General features: G+C 41.9%; 1 protein-coding gene across 4 annotated transcripts in view; it reads right to left on the bottom strand.

The window, feature by feature from the left end:
* Positions 1 to 17,400, bottom strand: part of Col12a1 (collagen type XII alpha 1 chain) — a 118,053-nt gene that overhangs the window by 44,107 nt on the left and 56,546 nt on the right. For all 4 annotated transcript variants that reach the window (XM_039082533.2, XM_039082534.2, XM_063264976.1 and 1 more), the window contains 12 exons: positions 16,249 to 16,378; positions 12,831 to 12,970; positions 12,092 to 12,224; positions 11,959 to 11,985; positions 10,785 to 10,927; positions 8,815 to 8,944; positions 7,475 to 7,611; positions 6,917 to 7,046; positions 5,775 to 5,917; positions 4,525 to 4,654; positions 3,580 to 3,722; positions 1,435 to 1,564 (listed from right to left, as the gene is read on the bottom strand). In XM_039082533.2, coding sequence (XP_038938461.1) covers positions 1,435 to 1,564; positions 3,580 to 3,722; positions 4,525 to 4,654; positions 5,775 to 5,917; positions 6,917 to 7,046; positions 7,475 to 7,611; positions 8,815 to 8,944; positions 10,785 to 10,927; positions 11,959 to 11,985; positions 12,092 to 12,224; positions 12,831 to 12,970; positions 16,249 to 16,378 — 1,516 coding nt within the window. The remainder of the gene's footprint in view (positions 1 to 1,434; positions 1,565 to 3,579; positions 3,723 to 4,524; positions 4,655 to 5,774; positions 5,918 to 6,916; positions 7,047 to 7,474; positions 7,612 to 8,814; positions 8,945 to 10,784; positions 10,928 to 11,958; positions 11,986 to 12,091; positions 12,225 to 12,830; positions 12,971 to 16,248; positions 16,379 to 17,400) is intronic.

The following is a 17,400-nucleotide window of genomic DNA, read 5'->3' on the forward strand; positions in this document are numbered from 1 at the left end:
TATTAAGAAAGATCTCGGATCTTTAAATATTGTACATTGCACAGTATTAGAACTAGAAGGCACATTGCAGACTATCTGGTCAGCATCTCATTCCATAAATAAGACGTGGTCTTCACAACAGACCAACAAGACAATGTCTGAAGTAATATTCTTTCCCTAACCCTCCCTGTCCTCCACACAGCCTAGAGTCTCAGTCTGTCAGAAGTTTTGCCACAAATGTATATTCTCTCCCAAAATATGTAACTTGCAAAATCCATAGTATTTTGTGTGTGGTACTCTGCATAGCCACAGAGTTATCCATGGCATTGAAGAAATGACTAATCCAACATGAAAACTTACTTCCATGAGGAAAACTAGACATAGCTTTGGCCCTGCCTACAGAAATCAAAGTTTATTTATCATTTTGGTAAGCACAAAATTCTGAAATACTCCACAGTCCCCAAAAAGTTATCAAGATATATTTTAAGCTTGAGAAAGTGGGAAAGTGAGTTGCTCATCAAGAAACACCTAGAGTCACTAGAATGTCAATAAATAGCACAGATTTCCAAGCTGCAGACATGGAGCTGAATCTACTCCAGTCAGCTTTTCTATTACAAGCATCCCAATGTTGCCTTTCTCAAGTTATCTGATGTTTTCAAGAACATGGAAGCCCAGAAAGACTTTCAGAAAGTGAGTGCATAAAGAGACATAAACCTTGTAACCAAGTAGATTTTCTAAATCAAGGAAGAAAACACAGTGTCTGTGTTTACACAACTGGAACCCAGCCTGCCTTGTGGGAACCAGTGGCTCCCAAGCCTTGGCTACTGTATATCAGAAGAGCCACAGGCCGTATCTCAGGCCAAGGGCATTGGCAGCTCTCGACAAGGCTTCGAGGTAAGCATATTTTTAAAGGCTGTCAAGAAAAAAATAGGTTAGAGAATCTTTAAACCAAACAAAATTGCCACCAGTAAAGATCAAAGGGTGGGCCCATACACTGGTTACTCTCTGTAGATTATCTGAGGCAATAATTTTAATCTACACCTTTAGAAAGATGTCATCATTTTGTTTCTCTATTTCTGCATTACGATTCAAGTGTACCAGAGGATGTCTAGCTAATACCACATTGACTTACACCTACAGCCTCACTTGACACCATGCACACTGTAACATTTCACAGAGTGCACTAAAAAGAAAAAGATAATCTCAAGCAACAGAAAATATTCAGATTCCTGTCACCCTTTTGCTCCTCTGCTTGTACCTTTAAGTGGTTAAGAAATAAATTATGTTCTTGTGTCATCATCTTCACAACGTTCAATGTCTAATGTCGAATATGATGTGTTATCAGTGTAGTATCTGACATACACTGGTAAAGGTAGTGGGTCTCAGTTTTAGTGGTATAGTGACATTAAAAACCTGAGCACTTAAAAGAGCAAATAAATATAAGTCAGCACTGACCAGTCCTCCCGTTTCCAGTTAGATGGCCACCATCTCCATCCTCATAAATGGCAATGACAGTAATTTTATATGGAGTGTCAGGTTGCAGGGGCTGCAGTATTACATTGTTTCTCCTGCCTGGAACTGTGGTCTGTAAGGAAAGTTCAAGTTACCATTCACTTTCAACAAGAGGACCCCCAGATCAGAAGCCCAGGCTGTTTTTATACAGCCCCATAATTAAAAACAGATTCTTCATAATTTGTTTCAAAATGCTCGGGGAAAGGCACATTATCTACCCTGCCTCTACACAGCTTGGGAGAAGAGTTGAAGGCCTCACAGATATTGGCTGAAATCCCAGACCAGCCAGATGCAGTCGTAGGGCTGAGCATCTCTGGAGAGTACAAGCTCTAAAGACAGTAACACAAACAACACTCGGAGCCTATCACTGAGTCGCTGTGTCTGAGTATGTTATCATAGCACGTCACATTTCCAAGCAGAGGACATGCTATGGACCAGGTGTCCGTCAGTCAGGGAAAAAATGGACAGGTTTCCACCCTCAAGAGTATTGGTTTAGTTGATACTAATTATGTGTACTTTGAAAAAGAGGAAATGGAAAATGTACTAAACTCCCTTTTCAAAGACAAATGATCTATGCACTTCCCAACCTCCCTTGTCATGTACAAACACTGTGGCTAAGCCTCCTGGCCTGGGCTCCCATAACTACAAACAGTGAACTGCTAAAAGAAACATTCTCAGAAATCATTTTAGGAACATTTTCCCCAGCATGGAAGAAATAATACTAAACATGAGTAGTGACATTGTTTATCTCGTTTTGATTCTTAAAAATTCTAATTGACAATTACCTGTTTCCTCTTAATAAAAGAGGACTTCAATTAGAGATTGTTGTGCCAAAATCAAGAGGTTGGATATTTCTCCACATGAAAAAGCGTGTGGAAGGAGAACGGTTCAAAAAGGATACAGCAGCGACAGGGCTGCAAACCGCACATCTAACTAGCTTACAGTTACCATTTGAGCCAATCTAGGAGCTTGTCACAGAAATCAATCAATAAATGTCAGTGTCTGCAGTTTTCCAACTATAAGGAAATTCCAAGAAACTTGAAGGGTTAAAGACGGTAGCCCCAAAGTGGAGTGTTTGACTAGCATACACACAAGACCCTGGTTAGTCCCCAGTCCCACAAAAAGGAAGAGGTAAAAGAAGAAAAAGAGAAAGGATGGGGGATGGGGGTGGGGGATGGAGGGATGGGGGATGGAGGGGTGGGGGATGGAAGGATGGGGGATGGAGGGGTGGGGGATGGAAGGATGGGGGATGTAGGGATGGGGATGGAGGGGTGGGGGATGGGGGTGGGGGATGGAGAGATGGGGATGGAGGGATGGGGATGGAGGAGTGGGGGATGGAGGGATGGGGGATGGAGGGATGGGGGATGGAGGGATGGGGGATGGAGGGGTGGGGGATGGAGGGGTGGGGGCATGAGGGAAGAGAGATGAATGAACTTGAACTTGTGTCTAGGGGATACAATATTTACACTGCCAACAGTTTAAAGAGATTACCAATGTAAGTCAATGGTAGAGAAATTGTTTCTCATATGCAAAGTCCTGAGTTTCTTAGTGAAAGAATCAAAGAAAGGGATGGGGAAAGGAGGAAGAAATAGAGAAAGTTAACCTATAACCAACTAACAAGAGATTTATACATTCCAAACCAAAAGAGTACAGAAAAAAAGTTCGAGGTTAGAGAAAATGGAGACAAGTACTGAGATACCAAGGGGAGAGCACGCAGAGGAATTGGTCTAGAAGGGTAAGATTGGAATATTCACATCATCAGGACATTAGTTCGGACATTATGGATTAATATGTGGCATATTATAGTAGGACTTTTCAAGTAAGCAAGCAGTTAGAAATGTAGAATAGGACAGTTTTTCCATCAGTCCTTCCAATAGAAACGTCCCCAAGTCACTGCCTCACTATGGAAGTCTCAAGCAGAACTTTCCTGTCGTCCCCACAGCAGAAAAAACTATGTGAGACCTGTCACACAAGATCCAAGAGCTCAGAAGTAACCAATGATGCCTAGTTCTCAGAAAGAAGCTTAATCCCACCCTCCTACCAGGTGAAGTGATTTTTTAAATGCCTATCAATGGGTATTATACGTACATATTCATCAATTGGATCGCCCACGATAGGAGAATAGATGATCCTGTATTGCTGAACTGGCCCGTCAGCATGGTCCCAGGCTACAGAGAGGCTGTTGGTCGTCTCCCCAAAGACTCGTAGATTTCTTGGTCCACTCCGTGGCACTAAATAAAACACAGTTGGTTTTGCTGCTTGCCTGAGAGCATTTTCCAGGTCAGCTTACAAGAAGCAAGCTTACTGGCGCTGAAGTCACATTCATTATGCTTCCTCCCCTGAGGTACGGTCCACTACCTTCTGTGCTTTTCATGTGACAACACAGCATAACATGCTACCTTTCCGAGATACAGTTATGTACTGAACTTTCAACAAAACAGGGCTACATTTGCACTGAAATATGCAGACTGGGAAAGAAGGAGATAGTTTTAACCACTGTAACCACCTCCACTTAAAGGACAGAAGCTAAGCCTTCACATTGCCAAAGTGCCTGTTTGGCAATAAAACCCATTGCATTAAAAAAGAAGGGGGTCCTGCTAAGACTGAACCCCCAGTGAACTAGACTGTTGGGGGGAGGGCGGCAATGGGGGGAGGGTTGGGAGGGGAACACCCATAAAGAAGGGGAGGGGGAGGGGGATGTTTGCCCGGAAACCAGGAAAGGGAATAACACTCGAAATGTATATAAGAAATACTCAAGTTAATAAAAAAAAGGGGGGGCGGAAGAGGAAAGACTTCTTCCATTTAGACCCCAGATTTTTTTTTAACGTTCAAATAAAATTCATTCAGCACAAAAGGTAGTTGTGGACCCACAGCCTGAGCCTGGAGTGAGAATGTGGAAAATCCCGAACAGAATTACATGCAGAGTCTACACTGCCCTGCACAGAGTCCTTGGAGTCCCTCACCTATCACCCACCACCCACCCCTCCTCACTCAATGACAAGAGATAAAGTGGAAACAGGGTGTTTGCCTCACGTGTTCGGCCCTGGCCAGGGCTGGGATTCCCCTCTCCATCTGAGTAGAGAGCCACGATGTTCACAGAGTAGGGTGTGTCAGGAATCAACCTCTCCAGATGCACCGTGCGGGTATTCCCTGGCACCACAATCTGAAGGGGAGAGAACGTGCCAAATGTTGCCTGACAGCTAACGCTTGCCAGGCCCTCGGTTAGTCAGCACAATAGTATTTGTCAGAAAAGGCTGCGCCCAGGCACGTTCGAAGTCAAGCATGCGTCTCTGCAAGGTCTGCCTCCAGCACATTATGAGACACAGCTACTCTCAGAAATCCCCCCTTGTTTGCTTCGATTATCTCCCATTTACCTTCCTCATAAAGACTCAAACGGAATATCTAGGGTGCGTATTTGCTCACGGTATATCCTAAATGTCATGTACACATGAGAGAAGGGAGCCCATGATAGTGGCAGAGATATTCAGTGTTAAGACAGAAATTTTGGATAAGAGTAAAGTCATTAAGAAAGAAATTTTGCCATAAAGCTATATAAAGGAACATGAAAATCAATGCTACTCTCCAGAATACATTCACTTCTTATCATTTTCTTATCTCTGTTCATCGCTCGCGTTTGCAAAGACTTGTCAGTCCATAAACTTCTTTCCCTTTCAGCATTTTGGGGCCATTATTATTCACACCAAATAGCTTCAGGTTTATATGTTGTTGGCCTACTCTCAGAACAGAACCAGAATTTATCAGGAAGATAGCTGTAAGTCTCTGACCAGACCTCCCCAAATAAGCCTGTTTGCATCTGACCTCAGAAGGTAAACAGCCTGGTCAGCACTTGGAAAAAATACTGAAGAATCCTAAAGAGATTCTACAGTTTGTGAGAGCTAATAAATAAAGGGGTGATGAATATATTTTCATAGCAAAGACGTGTGTAGCTTCTCAATATATCCATTATTGAAAGTTCTAGAAACGGTGTGTGTCCCGTAGCTAATTTGCTTTTTCCCCCAAATTCTTTCTTAAGTGAACTTACAATTACCATATCTGTCATAGCTCGCAAACACAGTTATTTAAATATAATATACTAGCATATGGATGGGTTATAAAAGCTCCCTAAATGCGACTCAAACGTGCAACTCTAATAATCACGAAACCTAGTAGTATACATGAGAGGCAGTGACATAGTTATTGTCCCCCAGTCAGCTGCTGTGGCAGAAGCCACAACAGAATTGACAATGTTCTTTTCCGAGCTCTAATACGACAAAATGACTTACAGATTCTGAGGGTCTTGTCCCAGCCACTGGGGAGTACACAATGCGGTACTGCTGCACTGGCCCTGGGGCAGAGTCCCAGCGGACATCGAGGCTGTTGGGCGTAGGGTTATACACTTGGACATTTCTCGCCAGTCCTCTCACCACTGAGGAAAGGAAAGCCAGTGTCCATTTCTCATGTCTGTTTATACATGTCAAGCTTTTCATCACTGTTTCACAAGTTACACTCTCCGTACTGGGATAAAGTCCTATCCACTTCATACTTCTGGTTACACACAAAAGCACATGAAAACTCTCCAAATGCAAATCAGACAAAGTTAGCCTTTCTTTGCCCAGTCAATGTTGTTTTCAATAAAAGACAGTGAGCATGAGCAACAGGACTGGGCTGGCTATACAGGAACACGGGACGAGGAGGAGGAACAGAAGAGTTAGGTTCCCAGTATAACTAATGGAGCCAGAGATTGCTTTTATAGGCTGCCTTCTAACCAACAGAAAGGAATAGATTCAGTCAGCTACTTTCAGTCATTCATTCTCTCACTCATTCATTCCTCCTTATTCAACACTAGCTGTGGAATATCTTCTATGATTAAAAAAGAAAAGATAAATGAAGAGACAAGTCAGTTCTCAATTATCTTCCATCAATAAAATTTAGAAAATTAAATCGGCTTACTAACCCAAAACTCTAGCTTAACCAACAGCATCACTTCTCTAGACCCCTGATTGTACCCTGGAGGAAACTTCCCATGCTTCATCCCCTTCGACCAGCCACAGGTATGCCTTAAAAGTCATAAAGTGCTAAATGTGCACAAGAGACTAAGCAGTATCCAGAGAGGCCGGCTAAAGTATTTAAACTGGTTTGACAACATTGATAGTAGATAAAAGCAAGTAACACCAAACGCATTTCAGCAGCAAACCAGAGAAATGCACGACCAAGTAATAACGCGAACAGGTTTCCGCAACCTACCCTATAAAATCAATGACAAGACACAACAGGTTGAGTTTTGAAAACTGAGCTGTGGGTCATTTTGATATTTTTAATCTTCTCATTCTGACTTTTTTTCTAATAGTCTTCATTGCTCAATGTGCTCTTTAGAGTGGGGATTGATGTCTATGATGGGAAGTCCATTCTCCTGCTTTGTACTCACGTGTCCTTCCAGTATCTGATGTGCGCCCGCCGTCACCTTCTGCATAGACAGGAACCACTGTGACAGTGTATGGAGTATCTGGCTGCAGGTTCCTAAGAATGGCATAGTTGGTATTCCCAGGGATTGGTACCTAAAAGTTTAATAAGACACAGAGCAGAGTATTGAATTTGAAACTAGTAAAGGAGCTAATCCTTCAAATAATAGAATACCAACTAAAAGCATTGCCCAATGAAATTACAAGAAGTTTATGACGTCTCTGCATACATTGTCTCCCTTTATCTCCTGGTCCCACCCAGCACCCAGCCCACTCTTTCCCCACTCCCTAGGCTCCAAAACATCAAGTATGAGTCCTCTACCAAGTCCTTCACATTAATACAAATTCTTCACCTTTAAACAACTTACTTCTTTCTATTTCCATTTTAAACCAATCTCCTGAAGTTTAAACAGGCTAGTATTTTCCATTTAGGAGTGAGTTCAAGGGCTACCTGGTCTACACAGCAAGTTCTAGGACATCCAGAGCTACATAGAAAAACCCTGTCTCAAAAAAATAATAATTACCAGTTCTTCTGGACCACCGGCTGGGGCATAGAAGAGTTTGTACTGGCGAGGATTGCCTTCTGCATGGTCCCAGCGAACACTCAAAGTGCTGGTAGATGGGTCATACACTCTCAAATTCCTCACGGTATTCAGAGGTTCTGGAATTCACAGGAAGTACACTCTTGTGATGCTCTAATAGCAACTATATCTAAAACACGAGTTAAGCAATATCTTCAAGTCACCTAGAACATAGCAGAGTCTCCACAGATGTTTGTTGAAGTAATTATTAAACAAATAAAAGATTTGCACTTCTGTGACACACGTCTCATCTATCTGTAGGACATTATGGGTCCCTGAACTTTTTGTTTTTAATCCTGCTAGATAATGACATCTTTTGCTCACATAAATAAAAACATTACTACAAGCACGGACATTAAAATGAATAGCTACCATCTTAAAAGATTCGTCCTTGGCTCAGGGAACATCATGGAAGAGGAGACAGAAAGACTATAAGAGCCAGAATATTCAGAAGACTTCAGTAAAACAGTCTCTCCTAAAAATAGCTGCATAAACAAGACTAGAACAGTAGCAACACCAATGGTCAAGTTGACAGGGAATGAGGACTTTTTCATGGGGGTCCTACCCTTAGACAAAGAACTACAAGCAATGAACAACTTCTGAGAGGAGCATTAGCCTCTCTCAGGGATAAGCCCCCTTATTGCTTAGTCAATGCAAAGGGGCCAGTCTTGAAACCATAGACACACAAACAACAAAAACAGACTCTGCTGGTTGTATTTATATACATCTACACACACACACACACACACACACACACACACACACACACACACTCAAAGAAAAAGAAGCTATTGCCAGGCATGGTGGTACGTGCTTTTAATCCCAGCACTTAAGAGGAGAGGTATTCAGATAGATATCTGTGAGTTCAAGGCCAGCCTAGTCTACATTATGATTTCAAGGGCAGCCAGGTTTATATAGACAGAATGTTTGAAAAAAAACAAAAAGGAAAAGGAAAGTGAGGAAGAGAGGGAAGAAAGGAAGGAAGGAAGGAAGAAAGGAAGGAAGGAAGGAAGGAAGGAAGGAAGGAAGGAAGGAAGGAAGGAAGAGAAGGAGGGAGGCCTGAAAGTGGAGTAGGGAGTCATAGGAGGAGTTTGAGGCAGGGTAGCTGGTGGGCAGGGCTAGAAGGAAAAAAAGAAAGGGAACAAGAAATGATGTAATTCTATATCAATTAAAAATGTTCTTAATTTTTTTTAATTTAGAAAAGATCTGTAAGACATTGTTTCCTCTGTGATTTGGTTCCATGGTGGTAATTAAGAGGCGGCAGAGACTCTGGTCTCACTTACTAGTTTTGCCCCTTCCAGTCATCCGGCCGCCTTCACCATCAGGATACTGGGATGACACGGTGATGGTGTACGGACTGTCGGGCTTCAGTTTCTGCAGGACCACGCTGTTCTGCCGTCCTCCTACTGTGGTCTTGAGGAAAACACTTCTTGGTAAGCATCAGCCTTATACTTTCCAAGTCACCAATTTATTCTTTCTCTGAGGAAACTATGTGAGACACTTGCCAAGTTCTGGAGCCATGTCCTACAGTGAAGGCTTAAAATATATCTCATAGCAGAATTTTATGTGTAGAGTATGTGTCTCGAGTCATGAAAAGGATTCCAAGCTTTAAACTGGAGCTCAAAAAGATATTTCAACTTGCTAGCCACCAGCGCTGCGAAATTTTATCCAAAACACATTTCATAGAACTCTTCCCAAAAACAAGGCATTAATCATAAGTAAGCTACAAAGGGTCTTTTAAACACCAAAAAAACTGTAATTTTACAGGCTCCACACCATTCAGTATTATTCTTGCTATTTTACAGATGTTTTTTATTTATTTTAGAAACACATTTAAATGGTTGGGCTGAGGATGTAAAGCTCTTGGTGTTTCCCCCAAATACTGCCACTCTTAACAGCATTGGCTATGTGGACCACGTGACCAGATCCCTCGCCAAGCCACACTCGGGCAGGGGTTCCCAGTGATCTCCAAGATACCAGCCTTGAGGTATGAACATCTCAATTTCCTCCAGTTATGGAGTCTGAAGTTTTTAATTCGTTGCTCAAGGCCACCTTGCTATCTTGTTGAAAGAAAATTTGTACGATTTGTTAACAGCCTACTGAATTCAGATGTTTATGCCATAGTAATTAAAGTCACATGAAAATGGCACGCAAATGGTGCACTGTCCATGGGGAGTGCTCATGGAAAGGTCTGGATGAATTACCACTAACAGATGTTTCCAAGTTAGCACCCATTCACTCAAACGATCAGAGTTCCAGGGGCTTGGGGGGGAACCTTCATGGATCATCTTCAGTTTGAATCAACTGAGTTACAATGGCTCATTTTAAACCATCTACTCTCCAAAAGAGCTCAGGATTGGCAAAAGCTATGTTTGGGAAACTTTTGATATGTAACAGGTTGGAAGGGCTTAGTTAGGAGAGACCTAATATTATAAGGAAGGAAATGGGTGTCTACTTATATCTCCCTTCCAACTTTCCAAAGTAAGCACAGAGTGAGTGATTTGGTGCTTTGAGTATTTCAGAGACTGCCATTCCAGGGGGATTGGGGCATTTGTGGTCCAGCTAAGTTCATTTGCCAGGCGAGAGCAGTGGCCTTTTCCTACATGCATTTATCCACTGCCAACCTCAGTTCTGCAAACCTTCGAAACTGGTGAGAGAGATGATCCCCTTGCTTGAGCTCAACACATTTAACATTGAAAATTCAAGCCTTGTCTCTCTGTGAGGTTATAGAAGAAAATAATATAACCCATACCCTGCCCCCTAAAAAGGCCAGCAAAGTTCTAGAGCTCATCAAAAAAGACATTTGACAGTGAATCTGAAAACATAACCCTGTCTGTTTAAAAACTGTGATGCTTCTAGACTTAGGATAAAGTGCACCTCATAAAAGGCTAAGCTGGTGGGATCCCAGATGAGCCACTAAGTTAAACAAGGGGAACATGCAAAGGCTCTATTAAATAAGAGAGGGCTGGGATAGCAAAAGTGACAGTTCAGCTCACAAAGGTTTTAGACACCATCATGCAAATTGGGCACATGACTGATGTGTAGTTACTATGAAGAATAACTATCAGGTCCCACCAGAGCATCCTGTATCTCCATCATGCATTCCAGAGGGGGAGCCGGCTAAATTCAAATGATTCTATCCAATAGAGGGAATCCCACATTCCCTAACAACGTAGATATTGTAAACACTCCAGGGAGTTGAAGAGCAGCAGGCAGAGCATACCCACATTACACATTTTCCAAAACAAATTACCGTTTGCTCATTGCCTTCTCCAGTTGAAGGCTGATAGGTGATTCTGTATTTTTGCACACGACCACTAGCAGGGTCCCACTTAACAGTCAAACTGTTAGATGTGGCATTGTACACCTGCAGGTTCCGTGGACCACTTTTTGGAGCTGAAAGAAGATGGTTGAGAACATATTGAGCACATAGAACAATCCCCCCACCTTCTGCTAAAACACAAGAGCAAACAAACCAACAAAATCTGTGTGATTCCCAGGGACACTGAGAGTGCTATGTACCACTGGGTAACCAATAATAAGGTCATTGAATATTAAATGGTTATTCAGTACTGAATGGATGTGTTACCCCAAGCTTTGTTCTCCTAAATAGTGAAGCCCCGATGCTTGCTTGAACTTGCAAATGGGGCTTTTGAGGTTGATGTCATGAAAGTGGGTCCCTCGAGGGAGATTAGTCCTTATAATTGAAGGTGGGAGAGAGAGCTCACTTTCTCTCTGCCATACACCAGCACAATGAGATGAATACAGATCCCTGCCCCAGAGCAGAACTGGCTGCCTTTATATCTTGATCTTGGACTTACTATTTTCCAGACATTTTCTAGTGGTACCGGAGACTGGAGGTAACGCTTACAGATGCCGGGCCAGTGCTCGTTACTTTATGTGTTACTTTATGTGTTCATTCGATTATTTATGGTGGAACACGCCCCTGCCACATATGTGTGGTGACCAGAGGACCATTTGGAGGAGTCAATTCTCTCCTTCGACTCTGCAGCTTGAACTAAGGCTATCATGGTTGGTGACAAACACCCTGGCCTGCTGACTCATCTTGATCACCCTTTTTTGTTGTTGTTGTTGTTGTTTTTCTATTGTAAATCAGGATCTCACTAAATTGACCAAATTGGCCTTGAACACATGATCCTCCTCAGCTTCCCAAGCGACAGGAATTACAGGCCTGTAGCACCAAGTCTTTGCTGCTTATGCCGTCCCGTGGATTGTTACAGAAGCACAAGCTGACTCGTACACTCTTCTAAAGGTAACAGAAAAAGCAAGTGTCTCTAGAAAGGTGACTTCTGGAAAAGGCAAACCTTGCTATTAAAATGAAGAAGGCCTGTTCGCAATGAATTCGATGGCCTTATTTGTTAATTAAACATTGTTCATTCATACAATCCAACAGGTTAATTTTTTACCTTGTGTCGTTAAGGGTATCAGACGCACTGAAAGAAAACAGAATTAGTAAAACATTAGTGATGCAGCTGCAGCTCCGTGTTTTAACATTTAATTTTGAATAATCGAGATCCTAGTTGAAAGTTTAACACCTACATGTGCGCTCGCTGCCACTCAGGTCCTCGCTTTCAGACTCATCGGGATAAATGGCAGTGATGGAGACATCATACAGAGTGTTGGGGTCCAGATTTTCAAACAGCAAGGTATTTTCATCTCCATTTAAGATGGTCTTAGACAAAGAGGAAAAAAAATCACATGCATACTAAATTAATACCATTCAGATCATGCATACACATGACATTGTGCTGACATCTTCAGGGGACTGTTCCTCTGCACCATTAGAGGAGCATGAGCCCAAAACCACTTGTCAAAGATGACTTATCTGTAATGGTATGTAGTGCTTTGAAAAAGAAATGGCTGCCGTAGACTCGGGCATTTGAATACTCAGTCCTCAGTGGATGGTGCTGTTTGGAGAGGCCAAAGGGAGGTGTGGCCTTGCTAGAGGAAGTACAACCCTGGAGGCGGGCTTTAAGAGCTTACGACCTTGCTCCAATTCTAATTTGCTCCTAGCTTGCAGTTGAGGACATGATTCCCCAACTTCCTGCTCTGGCCGCCACGTCTGCCTGCTACCTGGGTCCCCTCACCATAATGTACTCTTGTCCCTCTGGAACTCTAAGCCCAAATCAGCTCTTCCTTGAGTTGCCTAGACCATGGTGCTTTCTCACAACAGAAAGTCACTGATACACAGAAATAAGCTGTATTTCAGCTGGGCTTTCCTTTAAACAAATGGAGAGAGAATGGGACAGAAGGGAGAGACGGAGAGAGCTAACATTACCTCCAGCTTATCTGGGTTTCCGACAGGTGCCCAGGTTATTCTGTAGAGAGACACATCTGAAGCACCGTGATCCCAGGTTCCCCTAAAACTCTCCGGAGTTACTTCAGTAAACTGTAGGTTGGTTGGGGCTGGAACAGGCCCTATCATAAGGAAAGGCAAAAGTATGTGTTTCAATGGGAACTACAAACTCCATTTAATATAATTAAAATGTTTTATTTTAAAGGATATGGTTAAAAAAACTGCCAAAATACATAGCATTCGAATGAAATATTTTACCAGTTTAGCTCATTTGAAAAGCAACACAGGACAAGCAGTGTAAGGTTATAATGCATAGGTTACTAAAATAAGTAAAATGCATAGGCCTACTAAGATGATGATCTTTTTAAAGTACTGTTTGGTAATACTCTTCCCGAACTTTTTGTATACCAATACTTTAAGGATCTGGTGTAGCAGAAATGTACAAAGTACAAACTGTATATATGCAGCTGGACAGTTCATGGTCCTCACCCAGTCTGTTAGTGACCCCAGAGATTCAAGCATTCCCATTAAGAGGAATAGCATCTTAAAGACAGTACAACAAATACCATTAAAATCCAGTATATTATTGAGACATATTTAAAAAAACGATATTTCTCTAAATGAGAAAACATGGGTGGATTTCTAGATGGATATCACCAACCAAAAATAAACCAGAGCAGATAAGCTTAAACAGACCTATAAACAACAATATTGAAACCACGATTTTAAAAAATAGTAAAACATCCAATTATGTTGGAAGGAGTATTAATACATGGTGGGGCAGGTCCTACAGGAGTTGGAGGGAAGAGATGGAGAGTGGTATGATCGAAATAAATTGTATTCATCTGTGAATGGCTCAAAGAATAAACAAAATATTTTTCTATAAAATATTCCAGTCCGGGCATAATGGCACACACCTTAAATTCCAACACTGGGTAGGCAGAGACAAGCAGATATCTATGAGTTTCAGGACAGTCTGATCTACGTAGGAAGACCCAGTCTCAAAAACAAATTCCAGGCCCAGACCTATTCACTGCTGAAGTTTACCAGAGCAAGAAATAAGAAACCAAACAAAAATCATGAACACCAATGATTTTTTTTAAATGTTCCATAAAAAAGAAGATGAATAAATGCTACCAAACTCTTTTAACAAAGTCGGTATTACCCTGATCACAAAACTAATAAATCACAAAAACAAAATTATATGGAAATCTTCCTGATGAACATAGATGCAAAACTTATCCAAAAAAAGCCACTTAAAAATAAAGAACGCATGAAAAAGATCATTGGCATGATTAACTTGGCTTTATCCCAGGTAGCCAAGGATGTAAACGACCTCTAAAAGGAAAACGTTGAAAGGCTGAAGAAAGAAATAAGACAGTAGAACAGGAAAAGAACTCTCATATTCACGCACTCAAGGACTTAACATTGGGAAAATGGCTCTCTTACCTAAAGTAATCTAAAACTTTGACAGAATCTCAGCCAAACGTCCAGTGACATTCTTCATAGAAGTAGAAAACAATGCCCATAGAACAAAAAACCAAAAGCAAAAGTCCTGAGCACAAAGAACAACACTGGAGGCTGCATCATAGAGGGCCTCAAACTATGTCACAGAGCCATAATAGGAAGAACGGCATGGTGCTGACTCAAAATGCATATTTCAATGGAATAGAGGACCAAGACATAAATATATGCAGCTTCACCAATTTGAATTTTTGACCAAAACATCAAAAATAATATACACGAAGGCAAAGACAATGTACTCAACATAGAGTGCTAAATCACATATAGAAGAATGAAAGTAAATCCCTGTTTCTTACCCTGGAAAAAAATCAACCCAAAACGAATCGAATGCCTTAATGTAAGATCTGAAAGTGTTAAATAAGAGTAGAGAAAACACTTCGAGATATCAGACATAAGTAAGGACTGTCTAAAACAGGATTAGAGTTGCTCTGGAAGGAATGACAATTGACAAAGGAGGCCACCACTCCTGAACTCTCGTCATCAATCTGGTCCCTATGTGCTGGTTCTCAAAACTGACCGTACAAGAGTATACACAGTCATCGGAAGTTTGTTCTAGGATTGGAGCGAAAGCGATCATGGAAATAGAGAGTGGTACCACGTTCACCACACAGCTCAAGACAACAGCTGTTCAGGATGCCGGTCAGATCTACCTAAGATTCGAAAGCACGCATTGAAAGTCTTAATCTCATTACTGGATTATCTGTTTCCTGACATTCCTCTCCTTTCATCTGTTGTATACACAGAGCGGTTGACTCACAGCAGCGTCTTCCTCTCTGTGATTTGTAGCAAATAAGAACTGACAGCAAGGGAACAAACTGGGTACAAGAGGTCCCATCACAGTGAAGTTTAAGAGAGAGAGAAACGCATGAGCCTGAAGTAAGGAATGGGTTGTCATGTGGACAATACCCTGACCAAATACAGACAAGCTGGCACCAACAAAGCAGATGCTGAGTTGGGTCTGGGTTAATAGCCCGCCCTCCTATTATAGCAGAGGCAAAGGTTTTAGACTCTGGCTTCTGCAAACGTTCCAGACCTTGGTGCTGATCCCACCAGTAGATGACACATGAGGTCCAGAAAGCTATTGGGATTCTCTAGACAAGTGCTGTCCTGTGGGAGCCACTAGCCACGTGTGACTATTGAAAAGCTATGTGGCTAATGTACACTAAGATGCATTGTGAATACAAGTGTGATAACTATTTCCAGGAAGACGGAAACACCTTATTATAATTATGCTGAAGTGTTAAAGTGATAAATGTCATCATTTTACCATTTGTGGTTTAAATAAAATCATTTATTAATTTTATGTGTCACTTTATCTTTTTTAAATGCAGATTTTTAATTACATACATCTGAAGCTCCTGTTGTTAGTTTTGGATATCGCTGACTGTCGTCTTTCATTTTTAATCAATATTGTGATCAGGTTATTATAAATTGGGCACTTGATTAGATCACTATACACTCTTGCACTGAGTTAAGTAACTAAATCACGGGAGTAGAGATAACAAAGTAAAATCACTATGAAAGGGACAGCAAGTCTCTGTGTCATGCTGCCCCTGAGGCCACCTCTCCCCTTCTGGGATCTGACTACACATTCTGAGTCCCACTCACCTACTTGGTCTTCCTTTCATGACCTTGGGGCTTTCCATTAACCTTTTATTTTGACAGCTAAGTTGTGAACTGCAGAAGGGAAAGATGCTTATAGGTACTGCTTATCCTGATAGCCTCTTACAAAAGGCAAAACTAAGAGAAAATAATCTACAGACCCTAGCATCATCAATGCTGCCAAAGAACATTGAAAACCAAATGTCTTGGTAAGTAGAGATTTGCAAGCATGTTAAGTATTCCCAACGTATCCATAAAACAGGGAGCAACTCACGGGTTGTCTCATGAGCAGTCGCCGGGGGAGATGTGCCCTCATCATACACTGCGGAAACGCTCACTGTGTACTGGGTTTGAGAGGAGAGGTCTTTGAGGGTAGTGCTGGTCCTTGATCTGTCCACCTCCACCTGCAACAGGAAGGAATCAGTGGGGGCCTCTTAGAAAGGATTTTCTCTGGCCTCTCCTCTGCTGCTTACTAGAGCTCTCAGCAGAAAACCACAAGGAGCATGTCACCCATAGAGCAGGACTTTTCACTTTGCATAAGAATCCAGAAAACGGGCACAACTTAAATGTTTCCAAAGTAGGAACAATGTATGTCCTGGAAACATAATGATCTGATTTTCAGGCAAGCAGTGACTGCCGGTGGCTTCAATCAAACAAACCATTTTTATCGTTGTTTTATTATTCAGAAATGATCTTCTCTACAAATCTCATTTCTTATACTTAAGATCTCTGTGAGACTCATTGACCACTAACTCCGTTTGAAATGAAAGATGTGTTCAGACATATAAAATAACTTTGGTTCGATATATAAATGACAAATATATACAAAATATATATATATGAAAAGTTGGTTTCAAAAAAAATATGCAGGGCTTGGGGATTTAGCTCAGTGGTAGAGCGCTTGCCTAGCAACCACAAGGCCCTGGGTTCGGTCCCCAGCTCCAAAAAAAAAAAAAAAAAAAAAAATGCCTCTGGAATTCTGGCATTAAAATTTCCTCAAGAGCACCCCCCTTTTTTTTTATTTAGTCACTTTATATCCCACTCACTGCCCCCTCCCAGTCACCCCCTCACACGCTCCTTTCTCCCTCCTGCTCCCCCTCCCCTTCTCTGAGCAGGTGGGGGTCCCCCTGGGTAACCCCCTTTACCCTGACACTTCAAGTCTCTGTAAGGCTAGGCTCTTCCTCTCCCACTGAGGCCAGACAAAGGAGCCCACCTAGAAGAACATATCCCATGTACAGATAACAGCTTTTAGGGTACCTCTGGAAGAGCACCCAAATTTTAAACCGATCTTCCTAAAAACCTCCTTCATTTTGTTTCCATTTTCAGTCACACTGAAACATAAAAAGTTGTGTACCCCAATATCACCTCAAAAAGATCAATCTGAAAGGCACAGTCCTCTAACAGCTTGTTCCTCCTTTCTCCCTGA

Source organism: Rattus norvegicus, chromosome 8, assembly GCF_036323735.1.
Source record: "Rattus norvegicus strain BN/NHsdMcwi chromosome 8, GRCr8, whole genome shotgun sequence".
Lineage (NCBI taxonomy): Eukaryota > Metazoa > Chordata > Mammalia > Rodentia > Muridae > Rattus > Rattus norvegicus.